At 40.5% G+C, this 22740-nt stretch overlaps 1 protein-coding gene across 25 annotated transcripts in view; it reads right to left on the bottom strand.

The window, feature by feature from the left end:
• Positions 1-22327, bottom strand: part of PPP1R9A (protein phosphatase 1 regulatory subunit 9A) — a 345069-nt gene extending 322742 nt beyond the window's left edge. For 13 of the 25 annotated variants that reach the window (XM_027968460.3, XM_060414474.1, XM_060414463.1 and 10 more), the window contains exons 1-2: positions 21417-21600; positions 18064-19673 (exon numbers count right to left, since the gene is read on the bottom strand). In XM_027968460.3, the coding sequence (XP_027824261.1) occupies positions 18064-19455 (1392 nt within the window). In that variant the 5' untranslated portion in view covers positions 19456-19673; positions 21417-21600. Of the gene's footprint in view, positions 1-18063; positions 19674-20952; positions 21601-21859 lie in introns of those variants that run through there. The other 12 variants (XM_015095189.4, XM_015095193.4, XM_060414468.1 and 9 more) reach the window with 3 other exon arrangements.
• Between the last annotated feature and the right edge of the window lie 413 nt (positions 22328-22740).

Below are 22740 nucleotides of genomic sequence, written 5' to 3'. Positions count from 1 at the left end.
ATGCCAGGGCCTCTTCTCTGAGTTTAGGTCTGCAGATTAATGACCAGCATTATCTTTCTGCGCAATGCGCTGGCTATCGCAGCCGGTGTGGCTTTCTGAAAGAGCACCAAAGACTCAAAGACACCTGCAGAATGGCTGGAGCAGTTGTTTAGATTGCTTGTTCACTTTTATTCATCCATACCACCCTCACCAAATTCAAAAGTAAGACTTTAAAGTGATCTTCATCAAATCTCTCCAAAGAATTCAATTTACATTTTTATTTTTTAAAACCTTGCTTTTCACACTCGTATTTCATCAATTTACTTAATATTCCATTAAACACACATTTAGAAAGATAAGAAGTAGACAAAAAACAAGTTTAGAAATGTACATAACCCCTCCCAGGAAGCCTGCAACTCAGTATGGCAGGATGATAATGAAGGCGGTCTAAACTACGGTCTTCAAGTCAGAATCACTCACATGGATAACAGTTAGTACACTTCATCTACCAAATGGAAAACATCAGTTAGCCCAGAAAGCTGGTTAAGTAGAAACTGGTTGAAAAGTTCTATGATAAATGGTTATGGAAAGAACACAGGGAATCAAAGAGAAAGCGTGGACAACCAACGAATTTCCTCCAACCTTCCATAAGCACTCGTAGCAGAGAGGCACCACAGCACAGTGGTGAGGTCATCCATCCCTCACAGTTCCTCAATGACTCCCAACAGTGTGCATTCAGTTTCCAACCCCTTAGTATACAAATGCCGCCTGCTCACAATCTTACACCACACACACACACACACACACACACACACACACACATCCTTGCTGTTCCTCCAGCTCTTCTGACTTATTTGCAGTTATCTCAAACGTGCTCCTCCCTGGACTGAGGAGGTCCCAATTCTAATTAGTTAGTCATCTTTAGAGTGTCAAGAATCATCACTTCCTCTAAAAATCTCTCCCTTATGCTACTCCTCCTCAAGAAGGCAAACGCCCTGGCTTAGCAGCCCCTCTGCACCCTGTTATATGGAGGTGACAATGTATACTGGTTGCCTTAGGTCAGTCCTAGGTTATGCCTGTTGCCTCCATATAAGTATAGACAGCTCTCATTTCACTATTAAAGTGTCCCAGTTTGATAAGAAAGTATATGGTCTCCCTAGACATTGTATAATACAAAGAAGATTATGCAATGGTCTATTCTCTTATTTAAAATAAAAACATATACCTCAGACTATTCCACCTCTCAAATATGTGTAATTATTATTCACTCCTTTTCTATTCTGGAAAGAATCACATTTGGACAATAAATAATATACGGCTGTCTTTTGTACATAGCTGTATACATTATCATACCATTCAATGCTTTCTTCTCTATCTCCTTCACAAGACTATAAATGTCTTGAGGAGCAAGGACTTATCTTATTTATCATAATAACCTCACAGCAGAGCCCAAGCTCAAAATATATTAAGTATATTCAATAATTTTTGTTGACCATTACCAATCAATTCAGAATACAATCCTTCTCCAAACAGCTATCAGCATAAACAGGTATTTATAAACAGTTGAATAATAAGTGATATCTTAACCTTGACTTATGTTCACAATAGTAATTATATAATGCTGTAACCATATTAATCTCAAAGAATATTATCACCAGTAACAACATAATATTTGACATACTAGCTCAATTCACTCATATAACATGATGAACTCTCAATTTTAACAACATTACGAAGCATTATGGAATTTAGAAAGATGGCAATGATGACCCTGTATGCAAGACAGCAAAAAAGACACAGATGTATAGAGTGGACTTTTGGACTCAGAGGGAGAGGGTGGGATGATTTGGGAGAATGGCACTGAAACATGTATACTATCATGTAAGAATCGAATCACCAGTCTATGTCCGATGCAGGATACAGCATGCTTGGGGATGTGCACGGGGATGACCCAGAGGGATGTTGTGGGGAGGGAGGTGGGAGGGGGTTCATGTTTGGGATCGCATGTACACCCGTGGTGGATTCATGTCAATGTATGGCAAAACCAATACAGCACTGTAAAGTAAAATAAAGTAAAAATAACAATTTTTTTTTAAAAAAGGTAATTTTTATAGAACATTTTTGTGTCTCAAGAAATGCACACAAACCCTAAAAACTGGTTATTGCATTTTTGTTTAAAAAGGAAATGCAGAAATCAGCTCAGCTATTCTCTTCTTCAGAGTGCCACTAAAAGCTATTTCTGCCTAGGGAAAATGATATACGTTTTGTACATAAACAAATTTACAAGAACAAGCAAAGCTATTTCATATTTTAGCCTAATAACAATGGTTAGACAGCTTCCACATAATATAATTCACAGAAAAATATACAAATAACTAATAAAATGGCAGAACAAATATGATTTGAAGACCTTGGATTATTTGTCCTCATGCAGTTTGTTTCTAATTACTTAAAAGCACTGAGAAAAATGGAAAACTGTTTTGTGGATAAATAAAAATCTTACACAGTAAGAACTTGATCAGAGAATTAGATAACTAGCTACCAAAATAATTATAAAACTATGACTTAGGTCTGGAATTAAAACCAAGAACGTTTCTAAAATCAGTATCAAGGGGGTGGGAATAGAAGTGATCCAAAAAGGGAATTCCTCTCTCATCACTGAAAAGAACAAAAGAAACCACATTTTAAGAAACAGGTCAGGAAATCAAAGGTGGGAAAGAGGCTAAATTATAAGAAATAATTCAACTGCCTTCTTCAATTAAATTTTCAATAATTTTCATGAAGAAAAATAGATAGGTTTACATACTCAAGTTACCAATGTTGTAGCAAATTAACGCAATTTCTAAATAAGTAGCTTTATAATTTTTATATGGAAGCTCAAGTTTTCTATTATCTTGCAACTAATTACAAGCTTGGGCAATCACTCAAAGCAGAAATAAAGTTAAAGCAAAATGAATACTCTTCCCTCTCAACTTTCACAGCCATGTCTCATGCAACCATACTTTAATGACTGTTTCTAGTTACTTATAAATTGTCATTATCTCACCAGGTGATAGATTGAGATTTTCCAAATCAAAGAGAGCACCACATCAGCAAGCCAGGGCAGAGGCCAGGAAAGATTATAGTCTGTAACAGAATCACTCAGCTTTCCTTTATCACTGCTAACTGGAAGGGTCTTACCTATAAATAAATTATACAATCCTTGTTCATCTACAAATACCATCCCATCATCCCAATCTGGACCTTCATATGTGGGGAGAGTGAACAGGAAAGGGATAAGGAGTACCAGTGATGGACATCAAAGGTTACTAACGCTGATTATGTACCTACTATGTGCCAGGCAGTATGACAGTGCTAGACACCATAAAACAAAGTCCCTATCTTTAAAGTTGAAACAAACACTCTTAAGAAGATCATATGTCAGCAGGATCTGAATTCAGGTCTGATTCCAAAACATGTGGTCTTTTCCCTACTAATACTACTACTTTTTTTTACTAGTACTAGTACTACTAATACTCCTACATACTGCCCTAAGAGGGAGAACCCCTTTGGGAAGTTTTCAAGAATGACAGGGACAGAACAACTCTTCCACTAAGATATGTGGAGAAACTGAAGACTTTTTCTCCTGAAACAGCTTCAGAGGAAATAACCAAACAATAAAGCCTGACCATGACAGTTAATTTATGCGTCCACGTGGCTGGGCCATGGTACGCAGGCAATTGGTCAAGCATTTTCTGGACATTTCTGCAAGGATAGTTTTGATTGAGACTATCATTTAAGTTGGGCTTCCCAGGTGGCACCAGTGGTAAAGAATCTACTTGTCGATGCAGGCGATGCGAGAGACTTCGGTTCAATCCCTGGGTCCTAGAAATGGCAACCCACTCGAGCATTCTTGCATGAAAGAGTCCATGGGCACAGCAGTCTGGTGGACTACGGTCTATGGGGTCACAAAAAGTCAGACACGACTGAGCACAGACACATTTAAATCGGTTGGTTTTGAGTAAGCACCTAGCTTGCCCTCCATAATGTGGGTGAGCCTTATGCAATCAGCTGAAGGCCTGAATAGAACAAAAGACTGACTTCCCCTAGGCAAAAAGAAATTCGCCAACAGACAGCCTCTGAACTTAAACCCTGAGCATGGAGCTTGGGTACTTCCCTAGGTCTCCAGGGTGTCAGCTTTTAGACTTAAATTCTTAAGAAAATCAGCCCTTCACCGGGTCTCCAGCCCACCCTGCAGATCTTGGACTTGCCAGCCTCCATAATCTCATGAGCCAAATCCTAAACATCTCTATTTCTACCTTTCTCTTTCTTTCTTGATATCTGTCTACACACACACACACACACACACACACACACACACATACACTTAAACACACACATACATTATACTGGTTCTGTTTCTCTGGAGAACCCTGACAAATACATCACTTAAACATTAAACACAACATACAGAAAAACCACAACTTTGAAAGTATTTTGTATCAATATTTATAGCTTATTTCCACCATCCTCCAGTGACAGGGATCAACTTAGTCAATGGTTCATTTCTAGATTAATGGTAAGAATTTCACAAAACAATAAGTGCCAAACCCAAGTATCTTCAAACTAAAACTTCTAATTGCTACCTTTGCAAAGTGGAGCAATCTCTTGAGAGCTCTTAAACATGTTATTCACAGAACTCATTACTCAGAGAAGGAACCAGCAATATAAAAATTCCACAAGCAACACAGTCCCCAAAGGAAAAACACAGGTCTCACCTCAAACTTGACTGAATACCTAATAATGCTGCCTTCTTTCCTTTAAATAATACTTATAATTATGTACATAATACATATCTAAGTAGTACTATTATAAACTCATTATTCAATAAAATACAAATAGAATTTATTAGCCATATCACAGTACGGTTTAAGTACACCCAATAAAAAAAGATAACACAGCATCAGATTACATAATAAGGCAATTTAAAGGACTTGACCAGAATTTATAAAATGCTGGAACTGTTCAAAACTGTATGATTTATCATTTGATCTAATTAGGCCAAAAGCAACACTTTAACTTCTGATTTCAGAAAACTCTGCCATCTCCCCCAAATATTCTTCTCACCATTTATATAGTTCAGCATTGTCTACCAAAGCTTTTCATAGGTGCAACACTATCCAGGGCTTGAGGGTAACTGATCCTTAGACTCTAACTAAAAATAGTACATACTACCATATACTCTAATCATATATCCAATCAATCTTTTCAGCTAAAGCTTTTGTCAAGAAAAGGGACTTCCCTTTCAGTGGCTAAGACTCTGCACACCCAACGCAGGGAGCCCAGGTTTGATCCCTGGTCAAGGAAGTAGATACCACATGTGGCAACTGAAGATCCTTCATGCTGCAAGGCAGACCCCGCATGCCAGAACCACTTTAAGACATGGCACAACCAAATAAATACATACATATTTCTTAAAAGGACAATAAGAAGAAACTATATATTAACTGGTATTTTAGAAAACATATTCAAAAGGACATAGAGACCTAGGACACAAAATCCCATTTTTAACTGAGTGCATCCAAGTGTTTTCATAAGATTACATGTAGACAAGATACTAAACTTAACATCTCTGTTCTCAGCCTCTGAAAGACAAAGCCTGTTAAGGTTCAATAATTTAACAAATTCAAAAGAAAAGACATGATCTCATATGGGAGAATTGTTAGGCTTTCTTTAAACAAATACTTATTGTTTTGAGTAAAATTACACATCAAAACAATTTTCACTTCAGATACAGAATATGTGCCCACATTTTAAGTAACACATTGGGATATAACACACACAATAGCAACTGAAAAGAACTAAAACCTATGCAAGTGTTAGGCAGTCCTGCCCCACGTAATGCTTACAAGCTGAGCCACAAATATGGAGTCAGTTTTACCAAGGATTAGAAAGCATGCACTGAATGAACTCAGCTGTCAAAAGCGCACCCATTTTCTTAAACCCATGACCTCTCCTCAGTTTTCCATAACTTTACACTCCAAAACTGTGTCCTGTGACATATTAACCTCCAAAGAAAATTCCATTAAAAAATTAATTATTAGAATCTCTCTGTGACAGCACTTTTTAACGTTTCTGTCAACGTCAGCACTGTTAGGGACTTCCCTGGAGGTCCAGTGGTTAAGACTCCACACTCCCACTGCAGGGGGGATGCGGGTCAGTCCCTGGTCAGGGAACTAAGATCTGGCATGCCATGAAGTGCAGCTCAAAAGAGCAGACAATGTAGCCCAAAGAATAAACACATAGTTGTTACTGTTGATCATTCCAAATGTATCCCCCTTTTTTATATAATTAAAATAATATATGATCATTGTAGAGAATTTAGTAAATCTGGAAAAATTGAAATGGTTTTATAAACATCACCTTTATTTTCTATATCCAAAAATTACTACCACCCTTATGGCAGAAAGTGAAGAGGAATTAAAAAGCCTCTTGATGAAAGTAAAAGAGGAGAGTGAAAAAGTTGGCTTAAAGCTCAACATTCAGAAAACGAAGATCATGGCATCCGGTCCCATCACTTCATGGGAAATAGATGGGGAAACAGTGGAAACAGTGTCAGACTTTATTTTGGGAGGCTCCAAAATCACTGCAGATGGTGACTGCAGCCATGAAATTAAAAGACGCTTGCTCCTTGAAGAAAAGTTATGACCAACATAGATAGTATATTGAAAAGCAGAGACATTACTTTGCCGACTAAAGTCCGTCTAGTCAAGGCTATGGTTTTTCCTGTGGTCATATATGGATGTGAGAGTTGGACTGTGAAGAAGGCTGAGCACCGAAGAATTGATGCTTTTGAACTGTGGTGTTGGAGAAGACTCTTGAGAGTCCCTTGGACTGCAAGGAGATCCAACCAGTCCATTCTGAAGGAGATCAGCCCTGGGATTTCTTTGGAAGGAATGATGCTAAAGCTGAAGCTCCAGTACTTTGGACACCTCATGTGAAGAGTTGACTCATTGGAAAAGACTCTGATGCTGGGAGGGATTGGGGGCAGCAGGAGAAGGGGACAACAGAGGATGAGATGGCTGGATGGCATCACTGACTCGATGGACGTGAGTCTGAGTGAACTCCGGGAGATGGTGATGGACAGGGAGGCCTGGCGTGCTGCGATTCATGGGGTCGAAAAGAGTCAGACACGACTGAGCAACTGAACTGAACTAAACTAAACTGAACTGAACATTTTGCTGTATGTATTTTTAGGCTTTCTTCAGTCTTTCGGTTTCCAAATTAAAATTGTGATAAAAATGCATATTAAATATTTAACTAGTCTTTTTAGCCTATAAGACTGTATATCGCAAAATATTTCTCATTTTCAACAATTTTATGCACTTCCCTGGTGGTCCAAAGGCTACAACTGTGAGCTTCTAATGCAGAGGGCTGGTGTTTGATTCCTTGTACGGGAACTAGATTTCAGATGCCACAACTAAGACCAGCTAAATAAATACGTTTTTTTTTTTTTAATTAGAAAAAAAGATTTATAACAGCTTTATCTCATTACACTATAACCATTCCACTATTAATTGAATATCTGAGTTCTTTTAACTTTCTACCAGGACAACACTTTGATAAACACTTTGACTATTACTAATAATCACTGACAAAAAGGCAATAAATAACACTCGGAACTCATATCCAAAAAAATTCCTGTAAACAGATGAAAACATTCAACGTCACCAATAAGTCAATATAATACATAGAAATTATGAGAAACCTAACACGCTGAAAACTATAAAGCATACATAAAAACATTCCAATGCAATGCTAATTATAAACTAACAAAATCCTTCTGAATAATAATTCAGACTGTGTGTATCAACGGCTTTAAAGTATTTTAGGAATCTACCCTAAATGAATAATCATAGATAATTCTAGATGCTGACCAAAAAAATTGTATATAGAGTTAATGCCCTTTCAATGTTAATTTAACATTGAAACAAAACATAACATGTGTTATGCACATGTATCAAAAGTCAACGAAGACCTGATCTACGTTATCATCATTCTTACATTTCTCTTCCCCTATTATATCATCAATTTTCATTTCTGGCCCAGCTTTTATTTTTCATGAGACTTGTTTGTGTGTTTGTTTTAATGTTCAGTGCTCCATCTTAAACTTTCTAAGAGGAAACATGTGCTCTGGCATTCGTATATTAAAACTGATGCACAACTATCTAGAATCTTTAGCCTGCAGACTTCCCCCTGGCAGTCCAGTGATTAAGACTCTGTGCTTCCACTGAAGGGGCACAGGTTCGATTCCTGATCCGGAAGCTAAGATCCTGCATGCTGTGTACATGGAGTGGCCAAAATAAAATCGATGCACAACTTAAATTACTGCCTTTTAGTATTCTACCTACAGAATAAACTTTTAAAAATGATTATGTTCTGGGAATTTCCTGACGGTCCGGCGGTTAGGACTCTGCACTTCTACTGCAGGGAATATGCATTCAATCCCTAGTCAGGGACTAAGATCCTGCACACCACGTGGTATGGCCAAAAATAATAGCTCTTACATTTTACATACTGGTACACAAGGTGATAGTCAAACACCCTATAGTAAGTTTTGCCTTTCCTGTAAGGATTGGTTTTTTTAAATTTTTTTTTAATTGAAGTGTAGTTCATTTAGAATATCACATTAGTTTTACACGTACAACACAGTGATTTAATAACTTTATAGACTGCGCATCATTTAAAGCTATTACAAAATAATAGCTGTATTTCTCTGTGCTATACAATATATCCCTTTCCTTATTTATTGTATACACAGTAGTTGTAGTTCCAGGAACGGGTTCTTTTTAAAAAATACAATAGCTGATTCATAATGAAAAGTGTGAATTTATGTCTGTTTCTTACAAAACAACTTGGCACATCCATTCTATCTGAAACAAGTGCTGAGTGAAAAGAATTCATCAGCACAGCACTGACTCACAAGTGGCCCTTAAAAACTAACCAATAAACCTGTTCTCCCTCCTCTACGAGGTCCCTGACAGTGAAGCAAAACTTTTCAAAATAGGCACCTTTGACCTTAAGTATTATTTAAAATCTTCATATCAAGATTAAACATATTTTCCAATATGAACATACCCTCCACAAAGTTCTATTCCTGACATAGTGTTTGAAAGAAGAGAACTAAAATGCAATATTTGGAGAAGAGATCTGAAGTGGGAGAGACAGAAAGGTGTGCCTCACTGAACAGTGGCAGACTCAGGGCACACGGGCACACAGCTTCGGAGTCACGCCGACCCCAGAGCATCGGGAAGAAACACCAGATCCCCACTCTGCAAGCCTGGCTCCCCTCAGGCAGCCACACGGTCACCACTCCACCCACTTTCTGACCCTCTGTCAACCACTATGTGCCCCAACCTAGCCCACCACATTTCAGCTGGTGCAGAAAACAATGTGGAAGGTTAGCTTCCCCCAGAACAAAATTCATTCATTATCTGACTCAAAAAGAGAGAGGAGGAGGCTAACAGGTCTGTGAGCCAGTCCATTTAAAACCACTTTTCTTCACATATAAATATATGTGAAATAGTTTTAATTCTACAAGTGCTTTTTTTTAATCCTTCTGGAATATATTAAACAAGCAGCAAGACTTTGCTCCCCCTAAAATACAAAAGTTCCAGGGATGTCCCTGGTGGTCCAGGGGCTAAGACTCCAAGCTCCCAATACAGGGGGCCCACATTCGATCCCTGGTCAGGGAACTAGATCCCACATGCTGAACTTAAGAGATCATTAAGATCCGGCAGGTCTTAAGGAAGTCTGAATATCCTACAAGCTGCAACTAAGATCCAGCACAGCCAAACAAATTATTTATTTAATATTTATTAAATATTTAAGAATAATATTTAAATAAATGTTTAAGAATGTTTATCCTTAAATAAATAAAATATAAAATTTCCAAATATCTTTACACTCTGCCTTTTCATTGTCCTTTTTGTAAGGACGGGCACACGAGAAAGAGCAAGTTAGGCTAAAAAATTGGGAATTGTGCAAAAGATTATCAATATTTCAATCATGTTGAACTGTGCTGTGAAGCTATTTCCAGAACAAAAGTGAATAAAGCAATTAATATGTCAGCAACTATATTACAAAACATTTCTTTCTTTATTCTTAGGCTCCTCAGCAAGGTGTTCTAATATATAGTTCAAGCCATACTTCCAAAAGTTGAGTTGCTGTAAAAGTAACTCTATCAAAATGTACTCCCTTGGGTTTAATCTTTTAATCATCTTAGTTTTTAACTACAATCTATAGTATAAATAACACTCTCAAGAGCAATTTAACATAACTTCATTTTGACATTTCAACAAAGATGTTCAAATTTTTCCCTTTGAAATAATAGCACAAATATTTATGGCAAGGATACTGTACAAATACGTTTAAAATACAGTCAAGATAACAAGAGGTTAAAGCTGAGAAGAGATTCTAGTGATAAACTACAAGTAAGAGAGCCCCACTTACACATAAGAAAACCAAAGCTTCAAGACGCAGACCTGGCCAACTTTACAGAATCTCAAGAAAGTGTGGGGGCTTCCCTGGTGGCCTAGTGGTAGAGGATCTGCCTGCCAATGCAGGAGACACACGTCAGATCCCTGGTCCAGGAAGGTCCTACATGACTCAGAGCAACTAAGCCCCTGTGCCCCCATTACTGCAGCCCACACACCCTAGTAGCCCGTGCTCTGCAGCAAGAGAGCCTGAGCAAGAGTAGCCCCCACCTGCTGCAGCTAGGGAAAAGCCTGGACAACGAAGACCCAGTGCGGCCGGATAAAGTAAGTGTGCCATACTAGCTTAAAACAAACAAAAAAAAGAAACGTTTGGTGTTATTCTCATTATCAGTTAGTAATATTTAAGTGGTGTATATAATATTCTTTAGTTGACAATGTGCAATAAATTAAGTGCCTGCCCAAAATGACTTATTTCATACATGATTTATAGAGGTAATAGTCAAATGGCATATAAAATCTATATTGAAATGTTGAAGGAGGAGAAGTTTTAAAATAAAGAGTGAAGTTCGTCCATGAACAATTCCAATCAGCATAAACGAAGAGAAGCGAGAGCATAAGAGCAGCAGGCTGGGAATAAATCAGATCACGGGAACGTGACAAGTCTCTTCGTGCTAGAAAAGGCCAATGTAAGGACGAAAATTGGCATCAGCGCTGCTGTGCCTGTAAAGATACCCTGTGCTGAAGCGATCACTTAGCTTCGTCAACGGCAATTTCAGATTACGTGAAGAAAAGTGCAGTGTCCCAAGTTAGGCGGTGATTCTGACCATCCTCTTTGCCCCATACACTGTTTTTCCTCAGTTAACAAATATCCTCATCCCTTTCTGGATCCTGCTGTTATCTCAGCTTCCTGTCTTCTTTCTCTCCATGAAACTGCATTAACAAGCAGGCAACATTTGTGGCCCCCACATCCTGTCACTTCATCTTGAGAACATGTCACCATCCATAAAGTCCGTTATCCTTGCCCCCTAGACCTTCCTCCTATAGTCTGCTGCCCACATGGTATCCTATATTTTAACATAGCTCAAGACATACTCACTGTGTCTCCTACATTCTCTTAAAAAGCACGCCCTTGATCCCATTTGTATGAAATGTCCAGAAGATGCAAATCCATAGAGACAGAAAGTAGATTATGTGTTTGCCAAACGATGTGGGAAGAAAGGGAATTGGGAACGACTGCTCACAGACACAGGGCTTCTTTCTAGGGTGATGGAAATATTCCCATTAGATAATAGTGCTGGCTGCATAACATTGTGAATATACGGAAAACCACTGAATTGTACACTTGAATATGGTGAATCTGATGTTATTTAAATTTTACCTCAAAAAAACCCTGCCAATTAAAGATAAATGAAAATAAGGAAATACATGAGCACACACACACACACACACACGCACACAGCCATGCCCCTCCTTCCAACTTTCCTTTTGCCTTGCAAAATAATAAACCCCCCATAAGTGGAATTATTCAGGCAGAAGCTGAATGATCATCTGTCAGCAATATGCTATTGAAGGGCTAACTGAAGTGAGGAGGAAATTACACTAGATTACCCTTAAGTATTTTTCATCTTTAAGTTTCTATGTCACAAACCAAGATGAAGCGATTAGAACCAGGGTAATTTTTTAAAGTGACCAGAAAGAAAAAATGTGAAGCATTACTTGAAAAGTTACTTTTTTTCCTATTCAAAATGAAAACCGGAGACTATAATGAAGCAAAAGAACAAAAATGAAAGATTCAAAATGAAGAGCATTGGAAATTAAGAAAAAATATTAAGTAAATTAGATAACAGCACACAAACGAAGACGTGATATTCACAACTAAACATAACAGTTGATTTGCTTATACAAAATTTATCCTGTATATAATCGCATTTTTCTATAGACATTCTGAAATCTTTTTTTCTTTTTTAGGTGAAGAAGATGTTAGGAAAAAATCTAATGCAGAAGAGATTTAAATCAGATTACTGTTGACAGGCATGTGACTAGGTTAATAAAGTAAACAATGGATGGATGACATAATAGAAAGTTATTTTCCTCAAATTCAGCCTTTTTTCTTTAAAGTTCATTTCCGCAACAATGAGCATCCTTTGTGAGGTAATTTAGAGGGGAACAAAAAATATTGTTGATGATACAAAAAGGAAGACACTTTAAACCTTTCTACTACAAATAAATTTCTACAAACATCTGTAATAGGCTGCTGTAGAAAAGAATCTCATTTAAATATTAAATGACCAAGTGTCAGGGGAGGGAAAAAGCTATTAGTATACACATATGCAGTATTAGAAAAGGGGTCATTCAATAACTATTCATTATTTGATTTTACACAGCACATTAATACATTTGACATATTTGCCTGGTTATAAACCATAATTTATAAAACACCAAATTTTAAAAGGAAGCTCAGTTTGAATGCTATCCAAATAAAAGCAAGCTACACAAAATGATGATTCTAATACTCTCCCTAGAAGCTTTTAAATTTAGGCTTCCAAAAGAATGAAAGAAATAGAATTTCTGAGTCTGTCAAGAACTTTCTCCTCCTGTCCTTTTATAATTAAAAATTTAGACCACACAGAGTCGAAAATATGACTTTTTAATGACCCAAACTCCTTATGAATTTAGAGACCATAATCCACTTTGGCATCCAGAAACAAGTTTACACCTGTTTCAGCTTCAAAGAATATTTTTCCATACAAGCAGCTACAGCAGACCCATCTGAAGAGCAAATTTTGTTACAAGCCCCATTCAGAAGCCAGAAGATTATACTTCAAAATCATATTCCAAATAGTGGTCTGGTGATCAGCAGCATCGGCACCAATGTGAGAGCTTGTCAGAAATGCAAAATTTCACCCCAGACCTACTACTGTGAGAGTCTGCGGTATTGCTTGGGAATATGAAATTCTATTTATAAAGGTCAAGAAAATAAATGGATTGGATGAAACTCTTAAGAAGTTATCATCACTGATGGTAGTAAGCTAACATTAAGTGACTTAGTTAAGCACAGTAATGAGAGCTTGTAAGACCAAGAGAAAAGTCACAAGACATGTTAAAATTAGGTAAGTCAGTAACCTGCAAGATTATTCCAAAATAGAAAGGAATGGCAAGACCAAGCCATTATCATGCCATCTCTGGACTGACAGCGATGCCATCTCCATATCAGCCTTCCAGCGAGCACATTCAGTATGAGGCTATTCTGGACCCTCAGGTGCTCTCACCAAGAAACGCAAATAGCCCCCACGGCTCATCAGCAGGCAAACTGGTAAACCTACAACTGCACCTAAGTGTACCTGTCCCCACTCCCTTCGATTCAGCAAGTGTGTATCCCAGGAATTAAGATGCCCAGGGCATCACGAGTCTGTGCAGAGTTCTTCCTCAACTCTAGTCCTCAGAAGCAGGCACATCGGTGGGAAAGGCTGATGTGAGAGACACAGGACACATGAATTTTGTGTACCCAGGATTCAGCTACAAAAAAGTGAAAGAACTCAGGTCCTTCCTTTCAATCTCCTTTCAATCTCCTTAAGTTCATTAACCTTCCGCCACCCTCCTCACCACCCTCCACGGTTTTCCTCTTGCTTTGGGCTGTGTGTTTTAAACTGATTTGATAAATCGTATGATTCAAGTATCTTAATTTGGTGGCTGAGCCTGTCTACTCCATACCTCTGGGATAGCTGGTAGTGTACTCGGAGGCTAACTACTGCATCAAGGTAATTTCCTACAAAACAGCTACTGGAAAAGAAATATGCATTTCAAAAGGTCCCTGAGTGATTGATAATGCAAATTCAAGTTTAGAAGCACTGAGCGAGACTGTTAGAGAAAACTGCACAAAGACAGAAATTTGGGTGTCAGAATGATGCTCAGAACACCATCCTGAATAAAAGGCCTCATGTACCCCCCCCCCTGAAAATAACTCACAGCCCCAGAACAGGGAGGGAATGCCAAGAAATCCATTTTCAACAACCATCATGTACGGCTTAGAGCAACACTGCAGCCATTGGTGACTCTCGTTCAACTCCATCTGTGTAAAACTCCACGCAACTTGAGAAAACACAGAGAAAAGTACAGCATAATGTATCTCAACACCAATCCAGCACTTTTGTCTTGCTGGGAATTACAAAAATACACTTTTTCCGATACACTATGTTTCAAGAACACCGATCTGAAGGACCTGAGACTGCCAGAAACAGAGAAAGGGTCCCGGCTTTCTTAAGAAGACTGCAGTGACGACTTGGGTCATCCAAGAACAGAGGTGAACAGAATGCCCTATGGAGTGACACTAACAGGCTGTATACTTCCCACCGGCCACCGGTTCCTGACTTCATCAGCTCTGGTAATTTTATGTATTTTTTGTATTTCACTGTTCCTGACACATAGTAAGGACTCAATAAATGTTCTGAAATAATATTTTTTAAAAAATTTAAATGTCACCCTTTCTTTGATTTATCTGAGACAAATTTAATTCAATTCCTTGATTCCGAGAAATTCTTGAGAATGAATTATTCTTGAGAATAATTCCATATATCAAATATATCCATATATCAAATCAGCATATCTTCATAACACTCCCTCATTCCATACTCCGAAGCTGGATTTTATATTTTCTGTTATTAATTTCATTCTAATTTTCCATGACACAATGAAGCACATTAATCTATCCATTAAGAAACAATCTGACCATTTCTAAAAGTCATCAACAATTATATATAAAGGATATATATACACAGGAAAGATCAGCTATTATTTTGACATTTTTCTAGGTCCAGATTAAGACATCTTAGGGAAACATCAATTTATAACATCTACAGAAGAACTAAAATAGAAACTGGACACTGTCACATACATAAAGGTCATAAACAAGTTATGAAACAGGAGGCCAAAGTGTTGAGAATGTTTAGTGAAGAATAAGGTGAGAGCATCAGGAAAAGAATGTAAAAGCTCTAAAGATCATTTCTGCAAGGAATATGCTTGTTATTACTTCTGAAACAGGGAATGTGTTTATGTTTCAAAGGAAAAGATTTATGTTGGAAAGCACATAACTTCCCATTCCGATAAAGAAATATTTATAAAAAGAATAAGGAAACACCCATAGAGAATGGCTGAGTGTGTTCCCTTCCAAATGACCTATCGAATACTATTCACGCCACACATTTAGTATAGCCAAAAACGGCTAAAGTACTCAAACGACATTAGACACTTCCGCACAGGTTTTTACACTGTGTTTCGTGGGTTTTAAATGCCATGTGTTTAAGAACTGACTCCACAAGCTCACAGAGGAAGAGGTAACCTTATAGATTTTTGTGTCCTCTGCAGCTAACAGCATGAGAGTAGACATCTGACAAGCATTCAATAAACATTATTACCACTCTCTGAGGCAAAAATCTTAATTGGAGAATAATCTAAACACTACCATCATCACCACCACCAGTGGGAAAGTAGCTCTCAAGATTTCCAAGTGAATCCACTTACACGTTAAACAATGGGAACAAAAAAAGAATAATTGTCTCATTCATTACAAAGGGCTAAGAATGTATCTTCTGTTCACAGACTGAATCCACTCCAACTAGTACAGTTAACTGCCCACTAAAACGCAGCGCCTTATCTTTCACAAATCTGATGCTTGATCCATGCTCTCAATGGAAAGCATTAAACGTATGCACTCTATTTCATTCCTTATGTGAAATACAGTCTGCAGTGTGCAAATTAAGAGTCAAAACGCTTATTGTTATAAGCAGAAAAGAAATGACTTCAACTTCGAAATATCATGCCCTAAACCCTGGTTTGTTCACAGGTGAACATCCAAGTTTCAGTCATAAATCCTTTAAAATCCATTCAACCGATCAGCTATGTTTTGTGCAGCACAGGACCCAAATTCAAGGCTGGTGCTCCATCTGGGTTGATAAATTTTAGTAAGCTGCTATTCCCCATTAGGGAGTTGGTCACTGGTTTTAACAAACTCCTTGAAGAGTTCATTTCAGTTATTCCTGCCTTGCTGGATGTGTAACAATTTAATCTTGTTGCTTTCTTCCTAAGGTGTAGGAAGACGATGCTCAAATGAGAGCACTTGCAAAGGGGACTTGAACAATGAAATTTAGGAGTTGGCTGGACCGGCCTGAGGGAAAGGGACCTCTAATGAGGGTGCCTACAACTTGGGGGTAGGGGAGAGAATGACAAAGGGAGGTGGGAAAAGAGCAGCAAAGAAATTTAGTTTCCTTAGAAACTAGATTCATAGCTCCAGAAGTTATTTTAAACATAGTTTAACTTGACATGGCCCATTCTGACCCAAAACTTTGCTTTACACAACTGAAAGGCAAGTTTGCCTGTTAACACCAGTAAAGAATTTCACAGATTATTAGCTTATTTCAAGAAGGAATTTCACAGTTACAGAAGGGTCATATTTATCTTTGTTATGTAAATAACATATCTTACAGCCTTCTATGAAAGTTTTATAAGATGGAAATAACAATAGACAGTGGCTTTAGATTTTGAGGAGAAAATTTAAGAAAATGACATATCTAATTCCAAATCTATCATCTACACACACTGTGTGAGCTAAAAGTCCCTAGAAAGTGGTTGCAAACTACATACTCTGCCACCACAGCTCTCCACATTCCCCTAAGAGGGCATGCCAGCATCTTGGGACTCAGCTGATGGGCAAAGACACTTTGAAAAAGCACTCCAGGAGATGCTGATACTCAACCAAACACCTCCTGCCCCACTGCCACTATCAGCTAATAATGTTTCACCACTCGCTGCGGATGTATTTTTGTGTGTGTGTGCTATTCTTCTATTCCAAATGTTAACTAAGTGAAGTCATTAGAATAGAGCATCTGAATTCAACTGGCATTTATCCAGTTTTTAAGAGGTAAAAAGAAATCCATGAATGGCAAATCAATTTAACATCCTTTCAAACAATTCCATTTTAAAGCCATATAACAACTTCTGAACTCAAAGCTATTTAGAGTCATAGCCTTCCAATTTAAGTAGTTAAGTCCGCTAACGTTATTTCCACGAATCAAACATTCAGTATCAAGGAGCAGTACCAAAAAAAAAAAAAAAAAGTTCCAGCATTCCTCACAATCCACTTACACTTCAGTAAGGGATAACTCAGATTTTTTAAGCAAGTAAATAAAGAATATTATTTCAAGGTTATCATAACTCTCCCCTTGTACATGATCCCTCAAATCCTACAGGGTTTACATTTAGATAATTTTATTATTTATGGGTAATTTCAAGTGAAACTAGTTAAAGAAGTAATTCTCCTTCAAACTAACACTCCTGGTTTTCAGGGTTCATATTATTCATACTCCAGTCCACTGGTATGTATCTCACAATCCCCAAACTTCTTCAACTTCAGTATTGCTGTGTAAACAAAGCACATCCAGAAATAGCTCTCAAAACTCCAAACTCTTCAAATCACCAGACAACATATGTGTATCAACAACCTGGTCGTTTTTACAGTTGTCAGTCCTCGTCTACATAGAGTTAGGCCCAAACACTAAGAAAAAAACCTGGAGGGGGGGACAACAACTCCAAAAACAAACTAAGAAAATATACTTACCTTAATCGGAGCACTACTAAACTTAATTTTCCTGTTTGCCGGGATGTCCTCCTCTTCTGGCAATCCAGCGATCTCTGAGCATTCCACATCAGGCTGACAGTAACTGCTTTCATCACTATCTTCCTGCTCCTCCTGCTCAGTACCTGTCTCTCCCCAGTCTGAATTATACCTGGATCTCACCCTATACACATTATAGTCACTGTGCATGTAAACATGGGAGCTGCCAAAACGATGCGCCTCTTCAAATACTTCCTTTTCACAAGCGAACCTGGATACATCAGCAGAGGTGAAATCACCACCTGCAAGTTCTCTCTTCTGTTGCATTGCTGCCTCACTCTCCACCAAACGAGCTTCTGCGTCTTCTGAAGGTTCGTTCTGTGGTGAAGGGATTTCAGGCTCTGGCACTGCCTCGCTTTCAGCACCAGGTTCTTCAGGGGTGTGCCTGTCAGTTCTGTCGGGAGCCTCCTGGTTAGATGCGGGGTCCTCGGCTGCCGTGCTCTGCCGCGCCTCCTCACTGGGCACAGACGCGAGAGACGTACTTTTCGAAGCCACCTCTAGCCCTGGGCTTGTACTACTCTTCCGAGCATCCTCTGCATCGTCACTGTGCTTGCTTGGAGGAGACCAAGAACTAGAATCCTTCAGGTGTCCAAAGGTGTCAAGGTTTGTAACGGTAACAGATGGTAAATTCAGGGGATAATGCCCAGTCACTGAGTATTCGTTGTTCTCAGCCTTCTCGGAAATGACGGCACTGGGGGAATCGGTGTTCTCAAATACTGCACTCAGTTGACTCACAGTTGGGGAGACAGCCTCGGTCCGGGAGCTAAGACTGTCCAAGGAATCAGTACTGCCTCGGTTGGACTTGGAACCACCCCATTCATCCTGAGGTTCACTCCCTCCAGCTTTCTCCTTCTTTGGGGAATAGCGGTTGTTGTGTCCTGACTCATGCACACTTCTCTCAAACATCTTGCGAGTTTCTGTGAACTTAGAATATGAAGGGCCATCGTACATTGTGTCAAATCTGCTAATTCGTTCTGAAACAGAGGACTCCAACTTCACAACCGAGCCATCTGTTTTTTCCAGAAACTCTCTGGGCTTCATTCGCCTCTGAGGGGATGAGGGTCCCTTGCCCCTTGTTTTGGCAATGACTGCAGCATTCTCACTGGGTTCCATACCCATCTGCATAAATAGGTTTTTAATTCTGTTGACATTGGAGCCATATTTCCTCCCCCTGCTCTGCTGGGAGCCCTCACCTTCTTTTGTTTTCTGTTCCCCATCTGACTTGGGTTTGTCAAAGGTACTTTTCAATGCCTGGAACTCAGTTCTATATGCATTCCTGTGAGGAGAGGCACTTCTGAGCGTGGTACGTTCACCCGAAGACTCAGTTTTCAACATTTTTACTTCAGGGGTGAAAAGCCAATGTTCATAATGATCAAGAAAAAAAAAACCAAAAAAACAAAACACCTCTCTTCTCTAATCACCAGTATCTGGTCAAGAAAAAGTACCTCTCAAATGGCATACTGTGTCAGTGATCCTCCCAACAGGTGTATTAGGAAATTATTCAGTCAAGAGTTACACAAAATGGCTTTTTCAAAGCAAGACTACAGGTTCATCTGTAACAGAAAAGAATGAATTTCTGAATTCATTTACTTATTTGAATTTATGCTTAGTCAACTATTAATACATTTTTCAAAGTGGCTTAGCCACATGTCAACTAAGAAATTACTTTTTGAACTGGAAACTTCAAAGTCAAGAATTTAAAAGTAATAACTCTGATCAATCTTGGGTAACAAAACTGTTTCAAACATAACTTGAGGACCCCCCCACACACACCAAAATCACACACACACATACAAGTGACACATAAGTACACTTGAAAGCAATACTTCAGCCCCAGTTTTGGTTGGTTTTGTGAATGACCTTAAAAGAAACCAGCTGTCCCCAGATCTTTAAAAAATCATCAAACTATCCAGAAAAATGAAATTCACTTGAGATTCCCCACATCAGGTAGAACATATTCTTTTTGTACAAGCATAATTAAAAGTTCAGAATCTATGTTTACAAACTCCAAAACATGCCTACAGCGGCTTATTCCATTCTTTCTGGTCCGATATTCTCGTCTATATCAGCCCCAAAGCAACCCTAGGGCAATTTCAGACCAAGCATAATAACGTTCTTAAATGGCAGTAAGTTTCACTCCAAGTTCAGAACCATATCAAATATTTGGAAGTTTCCTAAGAGTGAACATTATTAATTATAGAGTGGGATATACAATATCATGGGAATCAATGTATGAGAACGTGACGATCAGAAGGTAAACAGACCATGAAACCTCTTTTCACAGCCCTGATTTGTTTATTACACTTGCCTCTAACTTACTACAAGCTCAGAACACAACGCAATGCATGCTGGCCGGTTTCCTCAAGCCCACAGCTGGATTTTACATCAATATGCCAGCAAATACTTCAAGATCCGCTGTGGAGCAGACACTGTAGTTCTAAAGATTTTTCATTTTGGTTTTGTTTTGTTTTGTTTTTTTATTATTAGGCCCGAGCCCTATCACCCGCACGCTCCATCAGATGAGGAAGCACACACTTTCATTGAAACCGTCTCCAACCAAACTCGGCTCCTGGCCCAGCACGCATGCATGGCCCATGCAGACAAACAAGAAAGGCTTCAGAGTGTGGAGCCTGTTTTTCTGTCAGGCATCGCCAATCTCCTTCTACCCTGACATTTGTTTCAGCCTTCACACCCTACTCCCCCACCCCCACCCTCACACCCCACTCCCGCCCCCGCCAATTCCAAACCCCGAAGAGGCGGGGGCGGGGGCGATGGGGCCGCCGGGGGATTCAAAACCTGCCCTCACAAAAGACAAACATAAATAACACCAACTTGAGAGGCAGCCGATTCCCAAGCCTGGTTCGGGACGCAATCCCTCGGCCCCCGGGCAGGGGCAGGGCCGGGAGAGCAGGTGACGCCAAGCGCTATGGTAGGAGGTCGCGGACTAGCTTTGTGCCAAGAAGCACCTGAAGTCCTAACACATTGGCTGCGGCTCCGGGCGGCTGCCAGGCGGATGCCGGCGTGGCTCGGGGAAAGACGAGCTCCCCAGCCACATTAAAAAAAAAAAAAAAAGGAAAAAATTACAGGGTAATGCTAATAAATCCCTTTGTTTTTCGTCCCAGAGTGCCAGGAGACAATAGATCCCACTGATAATGCCTCTGATCCTCAACCTATCGCTCCCCAACCGCAACCCACCCCCACCCTCAGCCTGCAACTCAGCCTTTGTACATCCCGATTTTTTCCTCCTCATCTCCACCCTCCCCAACTCCTCGCCCCGCGCACAGCCTCCCCCTTACCCGAGCCGGAGCCGCCGCCGGCGGGGAGGGTCAGGCGGCCGTGGCTCGACCCCCTCCTCCGAGGCGCCCCCCGCCCCGCGGTGGCCGCAACTCGGCTCGGCGCCGGCCCGCTCGCCGCCCCTCCACCCGCTCCTCACGGCGCAGCGCGGAGGGCGGCTGCGGCGGCCGCTTCCACTCGCGCCGCGGCCCCCACGCGCGCCCGGCCCGCGGAGGGCGGCCCGGGGAGGCGCGCTGCACTGCCCAACGCCATTGCGGGCGGGCGGCGGCCCGGGCCCCGAGGCGCTCGCACCCGCGGGCCGGCCTGGGGCGGGGGTCCCGGCCGGGGCAGGGGCCTCGCCCACGTGCGACCGCGCGCGCCGGGCCGTTTGGCCGGCCGCGGAGCCGAGGTGGAATGGGGGAGAGGCCGCGGGGGTGAGGAAGGCCCGGGGTAACAGGTGCCTCACCTCGGCGGATGGGATTAACTCTAGGGCCGCAGAGAGAGGGAGCCCGGCAGCAAAATCCCAGGAGAGGGAGAGAGGGAGCCTCTGGCGGCCAACGGAGGGCGAAAAGCACCGGCCCGAGGCGAGGCCGCCCCACCCCGCCCCCAGCCCCGCGCCGTGGGCGAAGAGCCCCTCGGGCTTGGGGCACGGCCTGCCCTTCGGCTCGGGTCTTGGTGCCGCGAGAACTGGGTTCTTGGGGCCCCATCCCAGAGAGTCTGCAGTTAACTCCATGACCCCAGGGCATCTAAAACCCTGGGCCACGCTCCTGGCCTGCAAGGCCAATCCCTAGGCCTAGATCCAGAATGGCCGCCACTTAGGCCGCTGCGCCTCACCTAACACCCACCTTGACCTCAAGGCGCCACTGCTAAAAAGAGAGAGAGGAGGAACTCTTCTGGCTTTCTCGTCAGGAAAGAGTTTTTCAGACTCTCCCGCCCAACCCCCCACCCCTTTTATAAATGCTCAATACCCCCTCCTTTCCCCATCAAAAATACAGCAAGTGTTACAGCCTTCCTGCAAAATATAAGATCTATCATGACTGTCAATAAAGACCTTTAAACCAATCCTCAAAAAAAAAAAAAAAAAGGAACTTCTAAGGATAATTTTTCAAGAAGGTAAAAATATACTCTAATACAAATGTAAAATGAAGATGTGTCAAAAATGTTATTTGACTCATCAATTAGGGAGGGAACACCAAGATATAACCCGTCCAAATGACAATGTGAAGAACAAAACTTTATGGAAAATCAGAAAAGAGGTAAAACTGGTTAATAAGGCACCAAAATGTAATGTTTTGAATTATCAGGGTAGTAATCAACTGTATCTCTTCAGGAACAAAATGATTTTGT

The sequence above is a fragment of the Ovis aries genome, chromosome 4 (assembly GCF_016772045.2).
Source record: "Ovis aries strain OAR_USU_Benz2616 breed Rambouillet chromosome 4, ARS-UI_Ramb_v3.0, whole genome shotgun sequence".
Lineage (NCBI taxonomy): Eukaryota > Metazoa > Chordata > Mammalia > Artiodactyla > Bovidae > Ovis > Ovis aries.
This window is presented reverse-complemented; position numbering and strand designations above follow the sequence as displayed.